Genomic DNA, 27,968 nt, shown 5'->3' with positions numbered 1-27,968 from the left:
GGTCCTATTAAAACAGAGACTGGACCCCACCTCCAGAGACTGTGATTCAGTGGGTTTATGGCGCGGCCTGCTAATTTGCATTTCCAATGTGTTCCCATCTGTTGTTGCCCCCCGTCTACATCTTGAGAACCATTGTCCTGGAGAAAGCGAAATACTCAAGAAAAGTTCTGGGAGGGTAGTTAATAGGCTTTTGCACTTGGCTCTGGAAGCTAGTCAAATACTCATGTTTATAAAGCAAAGGGCAGCACTGCAGGAGGTGAGTCCTGTGGGGACTGGTCCAAGATGAGTGGGTCTATAAGCCCAGCCTAACGGAAGGATAAGAGAACCAACCGCAGCCCCAAGGGAGAAGAGCAGGCATCTCGCTGAAGGTGACAACTCTTTCGAGGGGATGCTCCAGGGAGTCTTTTGACGCAGTCATTGAGCCCCAGCTCAAGGGTGAGCAGGATCCTACTAATGGCAATGGGCAGGTTTACGGTTGGAGAGCAGCATTGCGATGCACACATCCTTCCGCAGAAGCTCCCATCAAGAAGGAAAAGCGAAGCACTGCAGCGCGCATGTGTGCTGAGTCGTGCCTTACCTAGGGCGCCTGCGCAAGCGTCTCCGGGGCTTCTCCCAGCCCTGGTCCAGGCTTACTGTGTAGGTGGGCAATGGTTGCCGGGAGCCGGGAGCGAGGTTCCCGTCCCACCAGCAGCAGCACCGCCCCCCGCCGGCAGGGTACGCTCTCCACGGAGCCTGTCCCGCTTCTGGCCGGCCTGCGCCTGCGCGGGGCTTCCGCCCGTCGGCGAAGCGGCGAGAGCTGCCCCACTTGCTGCGCACTCGGACTAAGATGGCAGCGGCGGCCCGGCTGGGTTGGGGAGCTGCGGCTGCAGCTGCAAGGCTGTGTAGGCGGTAGGTGACGAGCCAGGAGCTCCGCACAGGCGTGCCGCTGGGCTTAGTTAACCAGCGGAGTGGCCGCTGCCCCCACAGCGGGGTGGGCAGAAGTGCCCCTGACCGAGCTTTCGGGTGCGCCCCCGTCACTTCAGTTGGGGGGTCTCGCCCCGAGGTGGGCGCCTATCGGTGAGGCGGCGCTGCGCCCTCAATTCGGGCGGGATCTGCGGCGCCCGGTCCCAGGCGCTGAAATCCGGCGCCTGAATCCCTGCGGTGGGGAGGCCCGCAGAGACTGGCTGCAAAGACCCCACGGAGGAGATATTTTAAAAATCAGTGTGGTCCCCTCCAGCCTTTCCATCATGTGCAGTCCCTCTGCTTTTTAAACACAAATCAAAATATCTACAGAATGGGAGAAAATACCTCAATTCCTCATTTTCTCAGTAGGCCCAGAAAAGGGGACGTGACCTGTATGAGGTCATATAGCTTCTAAGTGATGGAATTCTGATGAGAATCTAGACCCCTAGATTTCCCCCGTATCACCTAGAGCCACCCTGTTGCCTTGTTTTTTCCCCTTTAGTGCAACCCGCCTTTGAGTTTGGCCTCCCAGTGACATCTGTCAACGTTGGTTAGATGAAAAGGATTGATAACTTAAGTAGGTGTCACCCTGATTTTGCCACTGGAACAAAAGGACAAAAGGGCCTACAGGGTTTCACCTAGTGAATGTTAGGGATTTTAGTGCTAACGATGTCCTTGAAATTTAAAAGCATTAAGTTTGCTGAAAGATTTGTTAGCCACCTACTATCCCCCTGTGCTGTTTTGGTAGATGTCTTACTGGAAGAATTTAACTTACCGTTACTATTTTTTTTTTTTAAGTTTATTTATTTAGAGAGAGAGAGATTGAGAGAGTGAATATATGAGCAGGGGAGGGACAGAGAGAGGGAGAGAGAATCCCAGGCAGGCTTCATGCTGCCAGTGCAAAGGCTGGCACTGGGCTCCATCTCCTGAACCTTGAGATCATGACCTGAGCCCAAATCAAGAGTAGTTGGTGGCTCAACCGACTGAGCCACCGAGGCCCCCCCTCTCCTTTACTATTTGTCACTTTAAACCCATCTGTGTCACAGTATCCATCCATTCTGTTGCCTTTTCTGTGGGCCTAAGGGATAAGAATACCGGTCTTCAGTGTGTATTCCCATATTCCAGCATAGTCAAGATTTAGGCAGTGAGCTATGGATAAAAATGTTTTCACCCCAAGCCTTAAACCTCATTCAGTAATTAATTGGGCACCTATCACGTAATAATAGTGGTAGCCAACATTTACTGAACTCTAACTACAAGGCTAGGCACTGATGTATGCACTTTACATGGATTATCTGGATCCTTTTATGGCTCAGTCTTTGAGGTAGCTGTGAATATTTCATTTTAGAAATGAAGAACTGAGGCCATCCGTCATGCTTGCTGCTGAGGGGCACAGAAATGGAGACACCCCTTCCCTTAATGAGTTTGCAGATAAAAATAATCAGAGAAAATATTTTTAAGTGATCATATATATATTTAAAATTCTTTAACAACTGCTGTGAAATGAAAACTGAAGAAAGCAATAGTATTCTTTAAAAAACAATTTTTTTTAATGTTTATTCATTTTTGAGAGACAGAGTACAAGTGGGGGAGGGGCAGAGACAGAGGGAGACACAGAATCTGAAGCAGGCTCCAGGCTCTGAGCTGTCAGCACAGAGCCTGATGTGGGGCTCGAACCCACAGATTGCAAGGTCATGACCTGAGCCCAAGTCAGACGCTTAACCAACTGAGCCACCCAGGCATCCTGATAGCAATAGTATTCTAAAGTAAACTGGATTTTAAAGTAACTTGCATCAGACTTCTAAAAATTTTTACTGAAAAATTTTTTTCCTTTTTTGGTAATATTTGTTTTCCCTTCTCCCTTCATTTTTAATTTGTTAAAACCATGAAAAAATAACCAATTGGTACTTCTCTATCACAGAGAAATAACCAAAGTTACAAACACTGGCTTAAGAGGTTTCCAGTCTAGAAGCATATATATAGGGGAGCCTGGGTGGCTCAGTGTGTTAAGCGTCCGACTCTTGATTTTGGCTCAGGTCATGATCTCACAGTTTGTGGGATCGAGCCCCACATCGGGCTCCGTGATGAAAGCTGGAGCCTGCTTTGGATTCTCTCTCTCTCTCTCTCTCTCTCTCTCTCTCTCTCTCTTTCAAAATAAATAGATAAACTTAAAAAAAAAAGCATATATAGATTAGTACCTTCTTTAGTGGTTTGGAGGAGAACAGTACACTTTCTGTTAGACTTTTTGAAGTATTGAGATACCTTTCAGAACAGGTAGTATTGGTTCTCTCCAGGAAAGCATGATGGTAGAGACAGAAAAGGGAGGGAGACTTCAAAGTATTTACTTTTGTTCCCTTTGAATTTTGAACCATGTGACTCTATCACCTAGTTTTTTTTAAAGTTTGAAAAGAAGGAAAAAAGCAATTGGTAGTTCTTTGCATCCTTCATGCATAGCTAAGAGCCTGGGAATCCAGGTTATAAATCACAAATGTAGTTGCATTTCTGTTTCTTACATTGCATATTGCACAATCCTGTGTACACTCAGTTATCAAGACTATAAATTTCCATTTGAGCTCATGTTTTTAAATTGTTTGCAGATATTGCTTGCCTAAAGAAGGGGAAATAATGTGGATGGAGAATGAAAATTCAGCTTTGTTGTTATTTTCATTATTATATATATATATATATATGTGTGTGTGTGTGTGTATAAGAAGTAGAAACTGAGCTTAGAAGATTATCTCTTGAAATGTCATTTTTGTTTGTTTTTAAATGTAGATTCTGTCCTATGATGAATCTGTATACCATGACAAAACAGCCTCTGCATCAGTTTGTACAAAGACCGCTTTTCCCACTGCCTGCAACCTTATGTAACACAGGTAAAATTTCATCTCTTTAAAACAAATTATGTTTCAGAAACTAATGAAACTATGCTCAAAATTTTGTGGATCATAAAAGATGAGAGTTTGTAAAGTTCCTGTTCAGATGCATAAAAGAACATGGCGTTTTTTTGTATCATAACTTCATGCTTGACTGTTACAGGTATGCCTGGCATTAGATTTCAAGAATCCTGAGCACAGTGTCCAAGAGATCAATTAAATCTCGGTATCTTGTATAACACATCTTCTGGAGCATTGTTCAGGAAATGATTTCTGAAATGAAAATATAAAAAGAAGTTACAAATGGGTTTGTTTAAAAAACTTGTATGTATTTTAAGCTCCTGCCCTTCTTATTTTGACAAGAATGCACCTAAAATCAGTAAATTTCTAGCTTTCATCAAGGCTTCAGGAAATAGTACTTTTGATGTAATTTTTCTTTTTTTTCATCCAAATCAATTAACTATGGCTTTCTTGATAATTTTGTTGATGTTACATGCTTTTTTTTCTTTTATTTTTGTTAATATTGGAAATAAGACAGGATTTGAAAATTATTGAACTGTGACCAGTGTCATGTGGTTAGGGAACCTTGGGAGCTGTCTCTGTGTGTCTGTGTGTAAATCTGTGCCTTTGTGTACTTATGGAGCTATAAGAGTTTGGATTTAGCTCTTGGGCCCTCTCCCATTTCTATCACTGCCTTGAACACCTTGTGGCTGTACTCTGGCAGGTGGCTGACTCTGGCTAACCACATGATCTAGATCTGGGTAGATAAGAGACCTTACGTCCCCTGTATATTGGGGCAAGAAGAGGAGAACCTTGCATGTTTCCTTGAATCACAGAATGAAAATTTAGGCATAAATAGTAACTCAGCATGTTAAGCTACTTTAATTGGACTTTTAAATTTTGTAGGGTGGAATTATGTGGTCCTCATGCTTTTCAAATTGGAAACCCACTGATCATAGTCTTTGATACTAACTTTAAGCACCATACATCTATAGTTTTGGAAGAGCTTCTTCCTACCTATTACCTATTAGACCAAGCATAATAGGAAAATTATTTTAGATCAGTCTATTTTGTTGGAACCCTTATGACACATTCAGGGGTATCTTTCTGGATGATGGACCTGGGTGTCATTTCTGGAATATCAAATTAAATCCAGTTTAGACTATAATTGGAATGATTTTGTTAATGCCAAGTCAAATTACTATTTTGAAATAGCTTTGCTCATTGTCAAGAGAGAAAGTTTATGTTGTGTTATCATATATTTTCTACTTCAAAAAGTATATATAGATTATGCTGTCCTAATTTTTTTTTTACATTTATAGTTTTTTTTAAAGTTTTTATGTTTTTAGTAATCTCTACACCCAACATGGGGGTTGAATGACCCTCAGATCGAGAGTGGCATGCCCTTCTGATTGAGCCAGCCAGGCGCCCCATGTTTACAATTATTACCTTCAAGTATTTCTAAAAACCTTTCTTACTGCGTGTATAGTTGTACACAGATGGACTGAGTAGAAAAATGCCATGGGGTGCCTGGGTGGCTCAGTTGGTTGAGCATTCACCTCTTGATTTCAGCTCAGATCATGATCCCAGGGTCGTGGGATCGAGCCCCACATCAGACTCTGAGCTGAGCGTAGAGCCTGCTTGAGGTTCTCTCTCTCTCTCTCTCTCTCTCTCTCTCTCTCTCTCTCTCTTTTCTTCTGCCCCTCTCCCTCACTTGTGTACTCTTTCTTTCTCTCAAATAAAAGCTTTTAAAAGAAAGAAAGAAAGATGCCAGATTTAATTCTTCAAATATTGTGGTAGAGTGTTTAATGTGTGCAGAGATTTTGGTTACCAATAAATTATTAAGAAAGGCCTTACCAAATGATTGGTCATAACCAAGGTTAAAAGAAGCTTGTTGTCTTTATATTTATAGAAATTGGTGATAGTCCTTTCTTTCTTTCTTTTTTAATGTCTATTTACTTTTGAGAGAGAGAGAGAGACAGAGCATGAGTGGGGGAGAGGCAGAGAGAGAGACACACACACAGAATCTGAAGCAGACTCACGCTTTCTCTCTCTCTCAAAATAAGTAAATAAACTTAAAAAAAAAATAAAACTGTTGCTTTTTGATATTTTACTGCTTTTCCTTAGACGTATGATACGAGGATTATGACAGGATAGGAAGACTGATCTTAAATGTATTTTCCTCTGAATGCTTGACACTAAGTGTGGAGTGGCAGTATGTATAGTGGTCAAGCAAGTCCATGGTAGGAGATTGGTGGGGCTTGAATCCTGTCTCTGTCTCTTGATTAGCTGAGTGACTTTGAGCTTTAGTTTCCTTATTTATAAAATAGGATAAAAACGGTGTTTCCTTGAGAGAATGGAAGGATTAAATTATGTAATTCACAGAGAGTGCTTAGCATCGTGGCCCAGCACATGATAACTATTAAATAAATTAATCTATTTCAGTGTACTGCTCTAAGATGAGAATTGTCTTGTTTTGGTTGGAAGGTTTATTTTCATAATAAATAATCAGGACCTGTTTAGTAGTTTTAAGACTATTAAAACCCCAGTACTATCTTCTGTCCTACAAGCTATTATCATAATAGCAAGGTAGGAGAGTGAAGATTCTGTTCATTTTTTACTCCTTTAATGAATTCATTCTTAATTCCTTCTTGGCCCTAGAAGAAGCAAAGAAGAACATGTAAAGATAAGTTAAAAATATTCCAGAAAGTAATTCACATAGATTTCCACTTTCATGATAATTTATAATGTCACTGACTATACCATTGGGCAAATTACTTAACTGTAAGCTTCAGTTTCTTCATTTGTAATATGGGAATACAGTAGAACTTTGGATTGTGGGTAACTTGTTCTGCGAGTGTTCTGCAAGGCAAGCAAACATTTCTAATAAATTTTAACTTGATAAACGAGCGATGTCTTGCAATATGAGTAGTACATGACGCCAGACGTCACATGATCACAACTGAGCCAGTAGTTCTCCCTCTCTCTCTCTCTCTCTCTCTCTCTCTCTCTCACTGCGGGATTGTGAGTGATTGTCTCCCATGCTCACATGCTCAGTCTCAGACCGTGGTGTCTGGCAGAAATCAGTGATTTTTCAGAACGTTGGGAGTGGCCCACAGCTGGCACTAGTGTATTTTTTGCCACTTCAAAGCACCTAGGGACAGTCCTTTGCTTTTCCATACAAGAGTAAGCTTAGGAATGCTTCGCTTCATTCTAGGTCAGGCTGCCTGCAGATATAGACCTTTCCTCAGCTGCTTTATTGCCAGTTACATTAAATACAGTATATGACAAAAATTTATTAATACTGTACTGTAGTCAACATCCGTGTGAGCATATACATTGGCCTCCAGGCAGAAAAAGATTCCATTCAGCCAGTAGACAGCTCAGTGATTCTGTTAGTGATAGTGAAAGTCATTCTACACAATAACCTTCCTCCCTCACACCAGCCACGAAGGTTTTCAAAGGTAAGTGCAGGTTAATTTGTTTATTTTTTCCTTATATTTTGTATTTTCTGTATTATTTTGTATTATATTACAGTATTATAATCATTTTTATATGAATATTTTTTTGGTTGTGGAACGAATCATCTGAGTTTCCATTATTTCTTATGGGGAAATTTGCTTTGATGTAAAAGCATGCTTCCAGAATGAATTATGCTTGCAAACCAAGGTTTTACTGTAATAGGGATTCTTCATAGTATTATTAAAGGCTTAAATATATATAAAGCACTCAGCCCTGTCTCTGGCATGTAGTAAGTACATACACAATAAATATTAGTTACTATTATAAATTTGTCTTTAAAAGAATGGTAACCAGTAACTTCTGGGGTGGCTCAGTCAGTTGAGCATCTGACTTTTGATTTCAGCTCAGGTCATGATCTCATGGTTTCTGGAGTTGAGCTCCACATTGGGTCCACAGTCCAGCTAGAGATTCCTCTCCCTCTCTCTCTGCCCTTCCCCACCTTGTGCACACACATGCACATGCGTGTGCTCTCTCTCAAAATAAATACGTAAACATTTTTTAAAGAAATAAAAGAATGGAGGGGTGCCTGGGTGGCTCAGTTGGTTGAGCGTCTGACTTGAGCTCAGGTCACGATCTCACAGCTCGTGAGTTCGAGCCCCACATCGGGCTCTGTGCTGACAGCTCAGAGCCTGGAGCCTGCTTCGGATTCTGCGCCTCCCTCTCTCCCTGCCCACCCACTCTCATTCTGTCTCTCTCAAAAATAAATAAACATTTAAAAAAATAATAATAAAAGAATGGAAGCACTTTGGAAAGAAAAGAATTAACATTTTATTGTCTTTAATATCATGGTGATGATGATTTATGATTACGATAGCCATTAGTACTAAGTCAACAAATAAAATATATTAAAGACTCTGGAATGATGATATGCCTTCCTCGTTAAAAGTAGGATACTGCTGGGATGCCTGGGTGGCTCAGTTGGTTAAGTGGCCAACTTCGGCTCAGGTCATGATCTCACTCTTTGTGGGTTCAAGCCCTGCGTTGGGCTGTGTGCTGACAGCTCAGAGCTTGGAGCCTGCTTCCGATTCTGTGTCTCTCTCTCTCTGCCCCTCCCCTGCTCGTGCTCTCTGTCTCTCTCTCTGTCTCTCTCTCTCTCTCTCTCTCTCTGTCTCAAAAAATGAATAAGCATTAAAAAAAATTTTTTTTAAGTAGGATATTGGTAGAAAGTGTTGAGTAACAAAACTAAATAATCAGTATTAATATAAAATTCAGTGCAATTATCCTATATTGATAAAGTTCATTGTTGTCTTTAAAAATTATTTTGGCTTCTTGGGCAATAAAGCCTTATTTTCTTTTATTTAAAAAAATTTTTTTTAATGTTTATTTTTGAGAGAGAAAGACAGGGTATGGGTGGGGGAGGGGGCAGAGAGAAAGGGAGACACAGAATCTGAAGCAGGTTCCAGATTCTGAGCTGTCAGTGCAGAGCCTGACGCAGGGCTGGAACCCATGAACCGTGAGATCATGACCTGAGCCAAAGTCGGACGCTTAACCAATTGAGCCACCGAGGAGCCCCAAATAATCAGTATTAATATAAAATTCAATGCATTTATCCTATATTGATAAAGTTCATTGTTGTCTTTAAAAATTATTTCATCAGCTTGGACAATAAAGCTTTATTTTCTTTTTTTTACTTCTTTTGATTCTTTGAAAATGAGCACTTCATAGTCCATAAACGTAACTACCATTTTTTTCTGGAGTAACATTCTTTCTTCTTTTTTCTCTTTTAGTGAGATACATGTTTATTCAAACACAAGATACCCCAAATCCCAACAGTTTAAAATTTATTCCAGGAAAACCAGTTCTTGAGACAAGGACCATGGATTTTCCCACACCAGCTGCAGCATTTCGCTCCCCTCTGGCTAGGTATATTGCTATTTCTTATTTGCTTTTACCAAGAAACATAACTGACTTTGGGGGTGAGGCAGCCTCATTTAGTAATCGCATTTTTATGTGTACTGCACTGTTTTCAACGTAAAGAATGCTTTATTTTCTTTTCAGGTAAGAGATAAAGGAAAATAATAGTTGATATTAGGGAACCCTTGAAAAGTGATGTATTTGAGAGATCTATATCATGGCTAAATAAGAATTTGTATTTTTACTTAAAAAAATTTATTAAAATGATAATATAAATTTTCATTCCAAATATTTAAAACTGTTTATAAAAAAAACAGTGAAAACTTGTTAATTTTTTTCCCTAAGGATAGCTAAATTTTTAGATATTTCAAAATGAAATAGTTTCTAAAATATTCCATTCAGAACTATAAATAATAATAGTTATCAGGTTTGCCATGATTTTTTAAAGACCAGTCATTGGGAGACCGTTTTAAAATTCACTAGAGGGGCGCCTGGGTGGCTCATTTGGTTAAGTGGCTGACTTCGGCTCAGGTCATGATTTCACGGTTTGTGAGTTTGAGTCCTGCATCAAGCTGTCTGCTGTCAGCACAGAGCTCACTTCAGATCCTCTGTCCCCCTCTCTCTCTGGCCTCCCCCACAGTCTGTCTGTCTCTCTCTCTCTCAAAATAAAAAAATAAGCATTAAAAAAAATAAAATTCACTAGATTAAGACATGTTAAATGTATGTCAGATGAAGGACAAATGATAAAATTATTAGAATGAACCTCTTTTTAATAATAGCTAGAGACATTATAATAAGAAATATTATAGTCCTGAGGCGCCTGGGTGGCTCAGTCAGTTAAGCATCTGATTGATTTCAGCTCAGGTCATGATCTCACGATTCCTGGGATCAAGCCCTGTGTCAGGCTCTGCACTGATAGCACAGAGCCTGCTTGGGATTCTCTCTCTCCCTCTCTCTGTCTGCTCTTCTCCCAATTGTGTGTGTGCATTCCCTCTCTTTCTCTCTCTCAAAATAAATAAATAAACCTAAAAAAATATTAGAGTCCACATCAATTAAAATTTTTGGTAATGTAAGTCTGATACTGATTGCCAGGGATATTTGGAAAGTAAAGCTTAGATTAACTACTTCTGTACACACAGCTGTTTTATATGTCTTATTTATGGGAACCAGAAATATGCTTATCTCAGGTGTGTTTTTTTTAATTTCTCATTAATAAAAATGCACATTTCCTTTGACCTACAGATGCCACTTATTACAATATATCTTAGAGCATTTGTTTTTCATACTTTTTGATGCAGGTGACACTAAGAAACATTTTATATTACAACCCAGTACATATATACACATGTATTTAGATAGATTACACACAGGTATTCAGTGGGACAATTTTCATCCTGACAGTGTGTAATACATTCTTATTTCTTTTCTTGTTCTCTTTATTCTATTCTGTTGTATTGTATTAAAGTCCTGTTCAATACCTAATTGATTTCACAAGTTACTAGTGGGGTTGAAAACCACTTTAGACAACATCCACATAGGTACACAAGGTGATACAAGGATGTTCCTTTCCTTACAGCCTTGTTGGTAATGGTAACCTGTTGGAAACAACCTAAATATTCATCAATAGGAAGAGTTCAGTAAACTTTGTTCATCCATAGTCTGCAGATAATTAAAAAAGATGAGGAGAACCCTCATTTACTATCACAGACTGGCCTCTAAGACATACAGTTAAGTGAAGAAGGCATGTTGCAGAACAGTGAGTACAGGGCACCTGGGTGGCTCAGTTGGTTAAGTGTCCTACTTCGGCTCAGGTCACGATCTCACAGTTTGTGAGTTCAAGCCCTGCGTCGGGCTCTGTGCTGATACTCAGAGCCTGGAGCCTGCTTCAGATTCTGTGTCTTCCTCTCTCTTTTCCTCCACTCACACTGTCTCTCTCTCTCTCTCTCTCTCTCTCTCTCTCTCAAAAATAAATAAACATTAAAAAAAAAACAGTGAGTACAATATGATTATTATGTATATAAAGCTAAAAAACACAAAACAAAAATATAGTAACATAAAGGTCTAGAAGAATGTACCCGCAACTGGTAACAGTGAACTTGGGGGCAGGGTTGGTCAAGAGTCATTTTCACTTTATATAAATAGTTTGAAATGTTTGCATCAAGAATGAATTCATGTATTTTTGTATTTAGGAAGAATATAAAAGTAAGAAGACTCTGTTCACTTACAGATAAGTTGGAGATTATTTCTGTCAGATGTTCAGTTGGCAAAAGCCCTTTTCAAATTAGTAGCTCATTTCCTGGATTCACAGAATTTATTATCTTCAGTCAAGCAAAACTAATCTCGTTTTTGTTGTTTTAACAGAGAATGTTTTTGCTGTAGGCTAGAATGTAAGCTTCCTGAAAAACTGAGACCAGTTTGTCTTGCTCATCATTGTATCTCTGGTGTTTATTTAGCACAGTGTCAGATATTTAGCAAGTTTTCAAATATTTGTTGAATGAGTAACTGAATGAATGAGTAAATGATAGTGTATCTTACTTCAGAGAGGCATCTGAATTGTTTCTCACTATCCTTATGGACACCGACAACGAAATGTAAGTCGAGTGTAAATCTGTCTCTAGAGACATGTAAGAGGATCCGTAGTATCTGTAGTATTTCTGTGGTTGCCATGTTTATTCAATAATTCTCTTTGTCAGCAGCATTAATAATGATAAAATTATCAATTTTCAGGTGGGAGGAATTGTTTGTATGTTACATGGCAAAATTCAGAGGAATTTTTAAGAAGTTTCACTAGGCTAAAATGATAGGGTAAAGCAAGTAAGGGAAAATCTAACAGGAACAAATGTTAAGCCTTGTTATTTAAATTTTTTAAATGAATAGCACAATTACAGGATGGAAGAATCTGACCTTTCAGTTATTTCTATTGGATATGATGCAGTACTCAAAAAAGTCAAACATTAACAGAGTCCTAGTGTCCAGCTCAAGAGAGGTAACAGTCTTTGTACTCTGAGTAAGTCAGACTACGTTTGGGATATGTGTTCAGTTCTGGGTGTCATATCTTGGACATTGTAGGAGTTGGAATTGTCCTAAGGAAAGTAACCTAAATGGCAAAGCATGTTTACTCTGTTTGAGACACTTTTCCAGCTTTTTCTTTCTTTAGGGACAGAACCTATGAACTCTTGCCTACAGCAGTTCCCCTGACTGACATGGCCCAAAGATTGGGTTGATTTTTCTCACCATCCTTTCATTTGAAAAAAAAAAAAGCTTTGCTAACAGTGCAGATATACAGAGCCAATCAGAGGACCTACTTGTAGGTCTGTGCTTGGGTTTATTGGATCATACTATGCAACCAAGTATCTTGTAACTTCTTATAAATTTAATGTTGAATGGTTGTGTAGAGGACCTGGGTGACATCATTTCAGACAAATTCCTAAATAATTTAAAAATAGTAATTCCAGGGAGCGCCTGGATGGCTCAGTCGGTCAAGCGTCCAGCTCTTGATTTTGGCTCAGGTCATAATCTCGCAGTTCGAGAGATCTACCCCTGCATCAGGTTCTGTGCTGACAGCGGGAACCTACTTGGGATTCTCTATCTCCCTTTCTTCTGTGTGCATATGTGCTTGCTTGTTCTCTCTCTTGAAAATAAATAAACGTCAAAAAAAAATAGTAATTCCAGTAACACTCTTTCAATGATAGACAAAGAAAAGGTAAACTGTAACCTTTTTTGAAGTATATCAGCTTTTATTCCTAAAAGGGGATAAGGGAAAAAGGAAATTGCTCTGGAGTGTATACTAGATATGTATGGCACATGTATCAGTGATGCGGGAAGGAAGGTGCATTTCAAAATCCCGTAGGGGCTTTTCAAATTATAATCCTCCCTTCCTCCTATCTTAGAGGATTTTAAAAATTAGTTTTATTGAGGTATAATTTAAATTTCTTTTTTTTAATGTTTATTATTTTTGAGAGAGAGACAGAGACAGAGAGCAAGCAGGGGAGGGGCAGAGAGAGAGGGAGACACAGAATCGGAAGCAGGCTCCAGGCTCTGAGCCATCAGCCCAGAGCCTGACGCGGGGCTCGAACTCACAGACCGCGAGATCGTGACCTGAGCCGAAGGCAGCCGCTCAACCGACTGAGCCACCTAGGCGTCCCTATTGAGGTATAATTTATATGAAATGAAACTCACCAATTTTAAGTGTACAGTCCAGAGTTTTGTTAAATATATATAATTGTATAACTACCACTAAAATAAAAACATAGGGACATTTTTATCACTGCAGAAATCCCTCATTTCTATTTGCACTCATTCTTCTTGTTTCATTTTCATACCCTGGTAACTATTTTGTTTCATGGCAATGCATTGCAGCTTTGCTGAGATATAATTGATGTAAAACATTTTGTAAATTTAAGGTATACAGTGTGCTGACTTGATATACATGTGTATTGCAGAATGCTTTCCGCAGTAAAGTTAGTTCACACATCTGTCACCCTGGTAACTGTTGATCTTCTTTCTGCCACCACAGTTTTACCTTTTCTAGAGTTTCGTATAAATGGCACCATATAGTCTTTTGTGTTTGACTTCTTCCCTTCCTTCCTTCCTTCCTTCCTTCCTTCCTTCCTTCCTTCCTTCCTTCCTTCCCCATTTATTTTATTTATATATCTTTTTAAGTTTATTTATTTATTTTGAGAGACGAAGAGTACAAGTGGGGACAGAGTGGAGAAAGGGAGGGGGAGAGAGAGAGGGAGAGAGAGAATCCCAAGCAGGCTCCATACCATTAGCGTGGAGCCCGATGTCGGGCTCAAACTCACGAACCATGAGACCATGAGCCAACGTCAGATGCTTAACCAATTGAGCCACCCAGGCAGCCCTGGCTTCTTTTCATTTAGCACAATGCTTTTGAGAGTCCTCTTTGTTTTTGCATGTGCCAGTAGTCTATTCTTTTTTATTGCTGGGTAGTACTGCATTGTACAGGTACACACAGTCTGTTTAGTTATTCACTAATTGATGGACGTGTCCAGATATTTTTTTGGCTTTTATAAATAAAGCTGTTATAAAGGTCCATGTACACATCTTTGTGGAACATGTTTTCATTCCTCTTAGGTAACTACCTAAGAGTAATTGCTAGATCAGAGGGTAAAAGGATGAAACAAGATTAGCCATGAATTGATAATTGTTGGCTGTGAATTGTTCATGCTGGTGATGGGTATGTAAATGCTCTTTTACTTTTCTCTCCACCTTTATGTTTAAACTTTTCTATAATAAAGCATTTTATTATCTCTTATTTTTTATTATTCACAGGCAGTTATTTAGGATTGAAGGAGTAAAAAGTGTCTTTTTTGGACCAGATTTCATCACTGTTACAAAGGTAAACATAGGATTATATAAAATAAGATGTGAAGTTCTTTTAGTTTTTTCCGAGTCCAACATTCCTTTCCGAATTTCCTTTCTTATTGTATTTTATGCATATTGGTACTAAAAATCTCAAGTTAAATTTACTTCTCGCATTTCTCAAGTTAATTATTAAGTAGAATTTTCAAGTTGAAATTATCCAAATCCCTTGTTTTTCAAAAGAGAAAAACTTTAGCTTCAGATGGTTAAATGCAGCATCCAGGATTATATATCTACCCTACAGCAGGGCCAGGACTCAACCTGGGCAGAACTAGAATTTAGGCTCCAATTATTATTTTTTTACTAATCCTTTTTTATTTCATAATTGAAATTTTATTGGTAGCTTTGGTATTTTTACTAGTTCTTAATTTAAAATGAGAGAGTAAAAAGAAACAAATAATCAAACTATATGTTTCTATATTTGACCAACAGCATGAATATGTGTCTCCATTCAAAATGGGCTCTTTTCATCATGGCATCTCCCACATTATACATCCTGCTGTAATATGAGCAGTGCACTGTGTAGTTCTGTAGCACTTGGTTAACCTCTAAGTGTCAAAAAAAAATCTATGTAAATATGCTACCCGATCCAACAGCTGAAGTGGTATCTGCTAGAAGAGGTGGTTTCATTTTTAAGTCTACTAGATTAGTGAGAAATGAATTGTTTAAATTTGAACTATGTATACTTTTATATCTGTCCGTTGATATGTATGCACTGAACTTAATCACTTTTCAGTATCTTGTCAAAATCGAAAGTTTCCATTTAACTCTTCTTAAGCAATTTGAAAGGATTGCTCTGAGTTCTTGATGCACGGATCGGACTGATAATAGTGGACTGGTTTAGTGACATGGTACAAATAGTCCAGGATTCTCTTGTAGCTCTTTATGTGTGGAGGAGAATGAGGGTTTTCCTCCGTGGTGGCAATCCCAATGGCCATAGTTCTTGCGGATATCCTGATTGTAAAATGTTTTTCCCTGTTGTTGAAAGTGTTAGTGGCCCTACATTCTCAGAAAGTCCTTTCTTGACCATATTAGTTGAAGTGGCCATCTGTCCAGGAGCTCATTACCCTGTTTATTGTCTTCGTTGTACTTGTCACTTAGTCACTTTCTTTTTCGGTTAATTTTATTACCTGTCTTTCCTATACTGGAATGTAAACTCCTTAAAGATAGAGATTGTCCATCTTGTTAAATTCACCTGGAACAATGCCTGGCACATACTATGCACTTTGAGAAATTTTTGTAGAACGAAACAATGATGTAAGATTTCGTAGATTAAATTTTCAGGTTTCTGTCAAAAGGATTGTGGTGTATAAATCTGTGTTGACTGATCCCATGTCTTTACCAGTTTAGAGACATCTGGCCTATCTTTACTATTCTTTAATTTGCTTTCTTTGGTATTTTTTAAGGGTCGGGGGAGGACCAGCTTTTGTTTAATATTTCCAACGTGTCTGATATGGCATTTACATAGCAGAAGTACTTTATATATATTATCTAATTTAAACCTTAGAACTAGGTATTCTTGTCTTCATTTTATAAATGGCAAATTATGTATTTATTTTAACAAGTTTTTTTTAGTCCTTTTATATACAGGCCATGGCATATAAAAATTTTTTTAGATGAAAACATGTGATTATGTCTTTCAGAGTTGTTTTTTTTCTTTGATTTGATTTTGATAAGTCATCTTTTATTTCCTTTTTTGTTTATAATTTAGTTACTCTTTTTGGAATTTCTCTAGCTCCACTATTTTTCCTTAAGTGACATGATATAACTAATAAATAATCTAAGTTAGGGCATATATTGATATTTAATAGGTAGAGTAGTAGATTTGTTTTCTTTCAGTTACCTTCCTCATTATAGACTATCTCATCTACTTGATAACTTTGGCTATTGCCCATTTCCCTTTATTTAAAGTGAATCATTCATTCCTTTAAAAAAATTTTTTTTTAATGCTTATTAAAAAATGCTTATTAGGGAGACATGGAATCCGAAGCAGGCTCCAGGCTCTGAGCTGTCAGCACAGAGCCTGACTTGGGGCTCAAACCCGTGAACCATGAGATCATGATCTGAGCTGAAGTTGGATGCTTAACCGACTAAGCCACCCAGGCTCCCCTGAATCATTCATTTCTTTAGCAGAGTAAAAATAGTTTTCTATTCTTCCATCCTTTGAAATAACTTTGATACTTTCAGTATTTTATTTATTTTTTTTCTTAAGTAAGCTCTATGCCCAACATGGGGCTTGAACTCATGACCCCAGGATCAAGAATCACATACTCTACTAACTGAGCCAGCTAGGTGCCTCTTATTTTTTTCTAAATAAATAAACTGCTTTTTTTTCCCCCATGTAGACAACTTCAGAATAGTTTTCTTTTTTTTATTATCAATATTTCCCTATTCAGTAGAGCCTGTTATTTATTTTTATTTAAAAATTTTTTTAAATGTTTATTTATTTTTGGGAGAGAGTGAGAAAGAGAAAGGGAGCATGTGTAAGCAGAGGAGGGGCAGAGAGAAAGGGGGACAGAGGGTCTGAAGCAGGCTCTGTGCTGATAGCAGACAGCCTGATGTGGGGCTTGAACTCATGAACTGCGAGATTGTGACCTTAGCTGAAATGGACGCTTATCTGACTGAGCCACCTAGATTTCCCTAGAACCCACTATTTGATGAAGATTTTGAGGTAGCCCTCTGATCCATCTTCCAAATAATTTATTAAAATGTTACCTAGAACTATTTCCCATTCCCAATCACTAAGGCAACTCACTAGTTTTGTTCTTATATCCACAGCAGTGCGCATTTATCTTGTCTTCTGTGTACTGTCTCTAAGTTGGTTCTTAGTCCATGACAAAAATAGCCCCTTTTATGCATGTAGACTCATTTTTAATAGTATTTAAGGATAGGCACTAGCTGTTAATCTCCTGAGAATCTAAATGGATTGCATCTAATACTTTTTCCTCCTAAAGAGCTCCCCTTTAAAAAACTAAAACAAAACATGCTCCCTTTCTCTTTTCAGATGTTCATACTATTTAGATATTTAATAATCCCATCCTTTTTTTTTTTTTTAAGTTTATTCATTTTTGAGAGAGAGAGAGAAAGAAAGAATGCAGGTGCAAATGGAGTAGGGACAGAGAGAGAGAGGAGAAAGAGAATCCCAACCAGGCTCCATGCTGTCAGAGCAGAGCCCAGCATAGGGCTCGGGGCTCCATCTCATGAACCGTGAGATCATGACCTGAACCAAAATCAAGAGTTGGACACTTAACTAACTGAGTCATCCAGGTTCCCCATAATCCTTTTTTTTTTTTTAAATGTTTGTTTATTTTTGAGAGAGAAAGGCAGAGTGCAAGTCGGAGAGGGGCAGAGAGAGAGGAGACATAATCCGAAACAGGCTCCAGGCTCTGAGCTGTCAGCACCGAGCCTGTAGTGGGGCTTGAACTCATGAACTGTGAGATCATGACCTGAGCCGAAGTCGGACACTCAACCGACTGAGCCACCCAGGTGCCCCAATCCTGCCTTTTTTTAATGGAATCAAGTAGTTGACCCGACACAGAGGTCACATAATTAAGTATTCTTTCCTAAGGATGCCAGGCTTGTTGGAGGTCCACAAGCCCTCTAGCACAACGGCCATAGATAAGACACCATATTATATGTTTTGCTTCTACAGTTGTGTCATTGGATTTCTTCTACTCTTGAGTAAGATAGTAAGTTGAATTCTTTGAATACTTGGGGGTTATCTTGTATATTTGGTCAAGTAACTGTATCCTATTTTCTTTAAAAGAATGGGAAATCTCTTTATCATTCTCTCTAAACACAGAATTCATTCAGTATTTTAACTCTCTTCACCACTGAAAAAATATCTTTATCCCCTATACAAGACATGGTATATCCAGCACACTTAACACAAGTTTGATGAATGAATGAATAAATGCATGAGGAATGTTCTAAGATTATATCTTCTAAAAGTCAGTATAGACCAGATCTATTAAGAACTGGAATTAACATGTGTTCTCCAGAAATGAGTGCTATTACATAGTATAGGATATATATAGGAAACGATTCTTAAAAGATTCAGGGTGTTATTTGGTATTAGTCTTTGCTTTTGATTAGAAATATAGCATTTTCCTTTAAATATTTACAGGAAAGTGAAGAGTTAGACTGGAATTTACTGAAACCAGATATTTATGCAACAATCATGGATTTCTTTGCTTCTGGCTTACCCTTAGTTACTGAGGAAACATCTTCGGGAGAAGCAGGTAATATGTTGGATAATTAATATTTATTTTCATTTTCTAAAAAAAGTTTCTACTTTCCTCACATTTGTCTTGATTTCAAAAGTCATGAGAATACTAGGACGCCTGGGTGGCTTAGTTGGTTAAACGTCCGACTTCAGCTTGGGTCATGATCTGATGGTTCGTGAGTTTGAGCCCCACATCGGGCTCTGTGCTCACAGCTCAGAGCCTGGAGCCTGCTTTGGATTCTGTGTTTCTGTCTCTCTGCCTCTCGCTTGCTCACACTCTGTCTCTCTTTCTCTCAAAAATAAATAAACATTAAAAAAAAAAGTAGTCACGAGAATGCAGATTTTTATCATTGTACCATATTTAACTCTGGAACCAATTCCAGGCGGAACAGAACTTCACATATACTAGTTTCATCCATTATTTTTGAAAACTTGTGTATAAATTGATTATCTAAAACTAAATTTTTCAATTATAAAAATTTTCAAACATACAGAAAATAATACAATGTATATCAATTTTCTCTCTTTTCGGATTTCATAGATGTTAGTTTTTTGCCACAATTGCTGTATACCCATTTTTAAGTAAAACATTAAAGACACAACCAAAATTCCACAACCCGCATCCCTTCCCCTTTCTACTTCCAGAGATTTGTGGAAACTTGGTTTGTTTTTCAAACTTTTACACACATAAAAGTCTCTGCAGGGAATATATAGTATTGGTTTTTGTTCTTAAACTTTAATGTATATTATATGCAATTAGCCTTTTTTCACTGAGCATATTTTGAAATACATCCATTTTGAAAAAATGTAGTTCTAGTTTATTTAAGTACTAGATAGTATTCTATTATATGAATAAACTACACTTAATTTGTTCCTTATGGTCAAATGAATTATTTATGCTAATTTCTATTACAAACATTGCTGTAGTGGGCAACCTTGTACAAGTCTGTGCATATGTGAAAAGTTTTGTTATAATATGTTCCTCAAACCAGAATTGCTGTATTATAAATTATTTTAATTTATATGCTAATTAGCAATATATAAGAATTTGAACTTACATCTTTATCACCTACTGTCTTTTTTTTTTAAATCAGTATGTTAAGTGTAAATGATATCCTGTTTTAGTTGCAGTTTCTTGATCAACACTGAGCCTGAAGGTTTTCATATGTTTACTGGCCATTATTTTTCTTGTCAGTAAATTTCCTGTTCGTAATCTTTTCCCATTGTTTAAAAATTGAGTTGTCTCTTTTGTGTTGATTTTAGCAAGTTTTTGAAAAATATTCTGGGTGTTTGTCCTTTGTTAGGTATATTCATTGCAAATAACCTCCCTAACCATTCCTCACCTTCTCACTGTGTTTAGGATTTTGTCATTTAGAAATTTTTCTTTTTCCTTTTTTTTTGAAAGACAGAACATTTCATGAATTTGCACATAATCTTTGCTCAGAGTCCATGTTAATCTTCTCTGTTTCATTCCGGTGTTAGTATTTGTGCTGTTGAAGCAAGCACAGAAGTTTTTCTTTTTAATATAGTCACATATATTCATCTTTTTCTTTGTGGTTTGTGCTTTTTGTACCTTTTGAATAAGTTAATTTTGTGGAAAGCACTTGGAAGAGTAAGTGCACATGGAGCTTAATAAGTATTAGCTGTGGTTATTGCAGTTTGTTGATGAAATTTGTCCTTTCTCTAGTATCACAAAGATACTGTCATGTGTGTGTTTACATACATGTATATGTACACACACAAATATTTGTATAGTCACTTTTAGATGAACACTTCCACTTCTAGATACATACCCGAAATGAATCTTATAAATGTACATAAAACAGTACATGAAGCATGTTCATTGAAATATTTAAAAAATACATCAGCAATTAAAAGGAATGAACTAGATTGGGAGATACAATGTGAAAAGATATAAAAGAAAATATTAATTGAAAAAGGAAAATCAAAGGATATGCTTATTTACAGGTTCTTACATATATACCATTTATGCAAACTTCAAATAATGCATGAAACAGCTATAGGTGTTCTTGGTGGATATATATGTAAAATTGATAGAGTGTTTGTAGAGCCGCTTGATTACAGCTCCCCAAATTGAAAAATACACAAGTGTTGACTCAAATATCCCACCACTAGGAATTTATCTCATAGATACATTTGCAAAAGTACACTAATCATTCTTTACACCAGAGTGTATATGCTGCAGATTGTTAGAAATAGTAGCAAACTGGAAACAACTGAAATAACTGAGAAATTAGCTAAATGAAAAGAAATCTATACAATTACTGTATAGCTATTTTAAAAATTGAGATATATCAGGGTGCCTGGGTGGCTCAGCCGGTTAAGTGTCTGACTTCACCTCAGATCATGATCTCATGGTCCATGAGTTCAAGCCCCTCGTCAGGCTCTGTGCCAACAGCTCAGAGCCTGGAGCCTGCTTTGGATCCTGTGTTTCCCTCTCTCTATGCCCCTCCCCCACTCACACTCTGTCTCTCTAAAAATAACATAAAAATAAATTTTAAATTTAAGGCATATGTATATATGCTGATAAGGAACTGTAGGCTATATTAGATAGAAAAAAGGTATAGAATGGTATGTGTAGTGGGATCTCATCTGTATAAATTTGTACATGTAAATTTAATGTAAATATTCTAGAAAGATACACACTAAATTATGGTAGTGGTTTATGGAAGTGACAGTGGGGAATGGAATTTAGGTTTTGACAAAAGAGAATTTTAACTTTATTATATTTCATTTCTTTTACTAAAAAAAGATTTAAGGGGCACCTGGGTGGCCTAGTCAGTTAAGTATGTGACTTTTGATTTCGGCTCAGGTCTTGATCTCATGGTTCATGAGTTTGAGCCCTCATAGGGCTCTGCGCTGACAGCAGAGCCTGCTTCGGATTCTCTCTTCCTTTCTCTCTCTACCCTTTCTCTACTCGCTCCCTCTCTCAAAAATAAATAAATAGACTTAAAAAGCAAAGAACATAAAAAAAAAAGAGATTTAAAGTTGGGGCTCACTTGGTTAAGCGTCCAACTCTTGATCTCTGCTCAGGTCATGATCTCATGTCATGGTTCATGAGATTGAGCTCCAAGTCAGGCTCTGTGCTGACAGCCTGCTTGGGATTCTCTCTCTTCCCCTCTCTCTGCCCGTTTCCCATGTGTGCAGGCGTGTGCATACACTGTCTCTCTCAAGATAAGTAAATAAACTTTAAAAAAAGATGCAAAGTTAATATAATTTAATATTGATAATTATTACTTACATTGGTGTCAGAATTCCAGTGTATATTATAGTATAATTTGAATTACCTGTATTTTTAGTTTTCCTAAAGGTAAATTTCTCAGAAAAATTTTATTTTATTTATTTATTATTTTCAAAAAAATGTTTTTTAACCCTTAAAAAGGCATTGGCTAAGATCGGTATATAACCTTATGAAGTAAAAGAAAAACAAAAATGACCCAAAATGAAAAAACTGATTTTTTTTATTCACATTTGTAGCACATTTTGGAAATTTCCACAAAGCTTACATCTATATTTAGTGTCATTGTCATCTTGAAAACCACTGAATTTAAAAATTAAAAATGTAACTTAACTAATGAAGTAGGTGTGCTTTTGTGTCTCAAAGTTTCCATCAGAATCCAGTCAGTCTTTTTTTCTCTGCCATTTTTCAATCCTTGAAGATGATGAAAGTTTACAAATGTATTAACTAAAAAAAATTCAAACCCTAAACATCATTAGTAGGTCAAGTTATGTCCGTTACTCACCTGTATTGCCATGTGTCAAGTTGACGTGCTCCTTAATTTTTCTTCAGAGAATCAAATGAATGATCTTTTCATCTCCCCAGCCATCATTTCCATTTGTCTTGTATCACCACACCAAGTTACATGTTCTGTGCTTTTATTTTTTAATGAGACATTAAGTTAAAATCATCCTGTTTTAATACTTGTATTTGCATGGATATAAAATTTCTACTGTTAATATATTTTATTTGTAATCGTTTCTAGGATCTGAAGAAGATGATGAAGTTGTGGCAATGATTAAGGAACTGTTAGATACCAGAATACGGTATGTGCTCATCTTTCTGCCCGAAATCAAATATACTGCAGAGGCAATGTTCATAATAGCAGTTTACTTTTAGTTGTCCATGAGGGAAAAAAAACAAAACTCTAATAAGTACAAGTAAATGTAAACCACAATCGATAACCCTGGCAGTTGAATTTAAAGTCTGTACATTGTATCTGTTCACTCAAAATGTTAAAACAGTCTGTCTAAACATAACAAAGGACTTTATTGTTCACAGTCACCATCTAGGTTTGATTTGTTGTAATACCAAATTTCTTAAAATGAAAAAATGAGTTAAACAGTGTTCGGGAAGATTGTGAAAAGGGAAGTACTTTTTTCAAGCTGTTGCCCATAAAGAGTAAATTTCAATGAGTGGAGAACCGCAGGCTTACCCTTTTGCTTGTAGCAGAGCAGTGGTCCCGGTGAGAACTCCCAGAAAAGCTAGATAAAATGCAATAAATTTCTTTCGTTTGAAAACAGTAGAGAGCTGCTGAAGCACACAAGATCCTAGAGAGAAGGGAAGCTCATTAAGGCTTCCCGTGGGACATTTTGCTGATTTTTGGTGTGAGGCTAGAGCATGAGAAGCTGGGCAGAGGGCAACTATATGGCCATTTCTACTACATCTGAATGTATGTGCATTCCTGACCCAGCAATTCCATGCTCAGGTATATGCCCAGCAATCATATATATGTATAGCAAAACACATCTGCAAGAATCTGTAAAAGCCAAAACCTGATTTAGCCCAGAAGTCCGTCAGCAATAGCAGGGATAAATTCTGGCATTTTCACTTAATGGAATACTATGTGATGATGTGGAAGAATCTCATAAAGAGTAAAATAAGCCAAATACGAAAAAGTAAATACTGTGTGTTTTTTAAATAGAATTTATATTTATAAATTATAAAGTTAAAAAACAGGCAGAATTAAACAATGGTAATAACAATTAGGAAATGGTTACCTTTGGTTGCGAGGACGTACAAAGGGGACTTCTGGGGTGCTAAAATTGTGTGTTGGCCTGGGACAAATGTGTGTTCACACTGTGAAAATTCATTTAATTGTTCATACATGGTTTATGCATTTTTCTGCATTAATGTTATATTTTGATACTTAGTTTACCTGGAAAAAAAAAAGCCAGCATGTGTCATGTCAGTCTGCTGCTGTTCATTCAAAAGAAATGAATGAGTATATTTTAAGTAATCCTGTAATTTTTTGGAAATTTGAGATCTTAAATGCCTGAAAAGATTATTAACAAGCAAGATTAAAATATAATAAGTGGAAAATGTTTGAATGAATTTTGGCATTTTATCCAAGAGTAAAAAGAGAGTCACCAATGAGACTAACTACAGTTCTCATTCTCTATTGTATAGGTAGCTCTAACTTTGTGAATTTTACCAGTATACCACCTAAGCCCTGAGTTGTTTTAAATTTTTTTGATGGATACATCAGTTCTTTTACATACATCACAAATATTCCGTGACCGCAGGCCAACTGTGCAGGAAGATGGAGGAGATGTTATCTATAAAGGCTTTGAAGATGGCATTGTACAGCTCAAACTCCAAGGTTCTTGTACCAGCTGCCCCAGTTCAATGATTACTCTGAAAAATGGAATTCAGAACATGCTGCAGTTTTATATTCCAGAAGTAGAGGGTGTAGAACAGGTATGCCAATATTATATGACAGTTGAGATTCAATGCCTGCCATTTCCTCTTTGAAGGCCTTATCAGTCCTCTGCTTGAAATTAAGCTCTGCTTTGGTCCAAAGCCTCTTTCAGTGTGTCTGTTTCAGAGTTATGTTTATGGGTAAGTTCCTTGAGAGACTTGTAATCGTATCCAGGTCTTTGTATTCCTCTGCAACACCTAGCCCTGGGTGTTATGCACGTTGTATATTTTGTTTGTATTAAATAAGTATTTGGAAATATTTTTCCACATTTAGGAATGTTCTGCCTAAAATAGGAAGTGATTGACAAATTTCTCTGAATTGAGTATTGCTGAGATTGATTATAAAATATCAGTTCCTTGGATGTAATTTTTACTCAACCCAAAAGAAAAACTATAAGAGAATTATTTTTCCATGATAGTGTCGGATCAGAACCAGATTCTTCTAGATTTAAAAAAACAAAAAACTGGGGCACCTGGCTGGCCCAGTTGGTTAAGTGTCCAACTTCAGCTCATCATGATCTCACAGTTCGTGAGTTTGAGCCCCACATCGGGCTCTCTGCTGTCAGTGCAGAGCCCACTTCAGATCCTGTCTACTCCCTTCTCTCTGCCCCTCCTGTGTGCATGCGCTCGCTCTCCCTCTCTCAAAAATAAACATTAAAAAAAAGAAAGAGAAAAACTTATTTTTGTTCCATTATCTTCTCTGTGCCTTACGTGTCTTTTTAAAGAATTGGATTATTTGACACTTTGGTGGATTGACAAAGGAACATTTTTGTTCACTTGTCCAGGATGGGGTAATGAATGGGTAGTTACATTATAAACTTGAATTGGTGTTTAATTATAGTAGGTGTGTTGAAGACAAAAAAATGTTCCTTAGGTTTATATAACTCTTTTCTTCTTCAAAGGAGCTGGTCTTTATTTTCTGAGTAATATGTTAACCCATGAAAAGATGTTAATCTTTTCATTTTTTAAATCAGGCGTTTGTTAGTATTCTTCTAATATTTTAACTTCATAGAAATAAATGTCTTCATATTTTTCTAAGGTTTAAAATGAATTTTTATCTGAGTAAGACCAAAGTAATTAGTTGCTAGTATGATCTTTTATTTCTTTACTTTTTTAGAGATTCATTTTTCTAATATATATTTTTATAATAACAGTTTGGTGTGGCTCCCCAGAATATATTTAAGTAAATAGAATACTGTTGGGAAGAACAAACGAACACACAAACATACAGTCCATTACATTAGTCTTGTGGCTAGGAAATCCCCTTTAGTTAATCACTATAGTCAGTGTCCAGCTCAGACTCTGCTACTGAAAGATTTTTGGGGGGACAAGCAAAAGAGACCACTACTTAACTAATTTGTTAATATTAAATTGGCTTTTGTGTTGTTATGATTCCAGGTTATAAGACAGACCTTTTGCTTTGGGGACTATTGATAGATTTGTGGTTAATGGATTGACATGTGTTATTATAGAGTATTTCAGGTAAGCAAGTAAGAGTAAAAATCAGGAAAATAGCAATTTCTAATCCTTTTCTTAATTCTTAAATTCTCTTTGTTTTGTTTGTTTGTTTTTGTTTTTTTGTTTTAGGTTATGGATGATGAATCTGATGAAAAAGAAGCAAACTCACCTTGAAATAATTAGAGTTTTCTTTGGGCCCAGCAGTTGGACTTCTTGATAATATATACCAAGCTTTTATTATTAATCTGCTAAGGAACTTGAGGATTAATAAAATATGCCCTTTTTTCAGAGACTGATGTATAAATATTGCATGTTTGCTTTACCTCATATGAGTTATTTATAACATCCTGAATCATCTTCTGTACACGTGGATTTTATCCAGGGATATTTTAATGTTTGTTCTTCATTTCTCATGGCTCCTTCTTTGCATAATGTGTGAAGTAGTTCATTTGCCCCCATTTAATTCATTTACTTTTTTTTATACAGAAGTAAATAAGGAGAATGCTTTTAAAAATATTCTAAAATGGGTTAGCTTTTTGTGTAATGCTTGAAACTATCTTTACTGAATTAAAAAAAAAAATGGTATGTGGCTAGTAGCTCCCAATGTACATAGGACATGACTTCTCACTAAAAGACCAAAACAAACAAACAAACATAATGCTGAAAACTGATAACCCAGTTCTAGAATATACACAGAATTTCCATTGACATAAGGCTGAATTGAGGAAAAACTGCCTTATGTTCAGCCTTTATTTTATGAAGCACAGTCTGTGGAAAAAAAGGTGAGAAACTGCTTTGGTCCTTCTTCCACTGGCTTCTCCTGACTCCTGACTGTGCCATGCAAGAAATTTAGACAGTTATCTTTTTACCATAGAGGTAGCCAAAGTAGTAAATTACCCTTCTCTCTCATTTTTTGTAACAATTCAGAGACAATAGTTCACAGACATTATCAGGATAGGAAAGAGGGAAATAACAGTGGTACCTTATATTTCTGGAATTCTGGTCTCCAAAAGTATGGATAGGAAGCTAGGGATGGAAACAGGAAGAACTCCAGCGTTTGTGAATGCTGGAATAAGGGTTGTATTTTTGTCCTTTGGTTCGTAGAACCAGACAGTGGGGTTGGAGAATTTGTTCCCTGAGCTAGTATAGATGAATTTAGGTCAGACTCTGGTGATTGCTCTGTAGACTAGACACGTTAACATGCCCTTTAGAAGCTACAGGAAATGGAGACTGGAGAAGATGCAGCTAATGACGAGTCTTGGGTATGGCCATGAAATAGGTGGCAGAGGTGGGGGGTGGTGAGTTAGATTACTGGAGGAGAAGAAATCATGGAACTGAGAGGCCAAGATACTGGGAAGATTTTCTGCAAAAGGGAGCAGCCATGGGGAACAAGGAGGAAAAGTGGGGGGAAGAATATTCTAGGCATACAGAGCAGTGTAAACAGAATCTGGCAGCTGTGAGATGTTTTTGGGAACTGCAAGAAGCTAAGTATGGCCTGAGTGCTTACCTGGAAATGGTACAGAAGCAGGCAGTGGGTGGAGGAGAGTGCTGCTGAAACTTGGTTTCCTACCCGGCATATACCCCTGCTCCTTACTGAGAGAGACCCTCCCAATGATCATTAAATTGTGATGTGACCAGGGAAGGTAGGTCCCACCTCAGGGGATAAATTATAAGTAATCTAAACCGGCCATTTTAACTCCTTTTCTCTTTGCCAGTCATTAGTCTAGGTGTGGACATATGACACAGCTCTCACCAAGGAGCTGGAAGAGAGGGTCTAATGACATGTTTAAAAATTTTTTTTTAATGTTTATTTTTTAGAGAGAGAGAGAGTCAGAGTGTGAGTGGGGGAGGGGAAGAGAGAGAGGGAGACACAGAATCTGAAGCAGGCTCCAAGCTCCCAGCTGTCAGCACAGAGTCTGAGGTGGGGCTCAAACGCACAAACCGTGAGATCATGACCTGAGCTGAAGTCGGATGCTTCACCGACTGAGCC

General features: G+C 37.4%; 1 protein-coding gene and 1 non-coding gene across 5 annotated transcripts; one reads left to right on the top strand and one right to left on the bottom strand.

Annotated features, from left to right (window-relative positions):
* Positions 1-316: 316 nt before the first annotated feature.
* NFU1 (NFU1 iron-sulfur cluster scaffold) lies at positions 317-26,270 on the top strand. 4 transcript variants are annotated; one of them, XM_019440704.2, is made up of 8 exons: positions 317-435; positions 3,718-3,818; positions 9,068-9,203; positions 14,487-14,553; positions 18,703-18,817; positions 22,806-22,866; positions 24,346-24,520; positions 26,108-26,270. In XM_019440704.2, the coding sequence occupies exons 2-8, from the start codon at positions 3,728-3,730 to the stop codon at positions 26,150-26,152; spliced, it is 690 nt and encodes a 229-aa protein (XP_019296249.1). In that variant the 5' UTR covers positions 317-435; positions 3,718-3,727; the 3' UTR covers positions 26,153-26,270. The 4 variants fall into 4 exon arrangements, with proteins under 4 accessions (XP_019296249.1, XP_019296240.1, XP_019296233.1 ...); XM_019440695.2 differs by lacking the exon at positions 317-435 and adding an exon at positions 633-888 and having other exon boundaries at positions 9,131-9,203; XM_019440688.2 differs by lacking the exon at positions 317-435 and adding an exon at positions 639-888.
* On the bottom strand, positions 20,201-20,307 carry LOC128773555 (U6 spliceosomal RNA). The gene has a single exon (XR_008417921.1). It is a non-coding gene; the product is annotated as a U6 spliceosomal RNA (small nuclear RNA).
* Positions 26,271-27,968: the final 1,698 nt, after the last annotated feature.

The sequence above is a fragment of the Panthera pardus genome, unplaced genomic scaffold, assembly GCF_024362965.1.
Source record: "Panthera pardus isolate Hobbes unplaced genomic scaffold, ASM2436296v1 HiC_scaffold_25, whole genome shotgun sequence".
Lineage (NCBI taxonomy): Eukaryota > Metazoa > Chordata > Mammalia > Carnivora > Felidae > Panthera > Panthera pardus.
The sequence above is the reverse complement of the archived record's forward strand: the minus strand, read 5'-3'. Positions and strand labels throughout refer to the sequence as shown.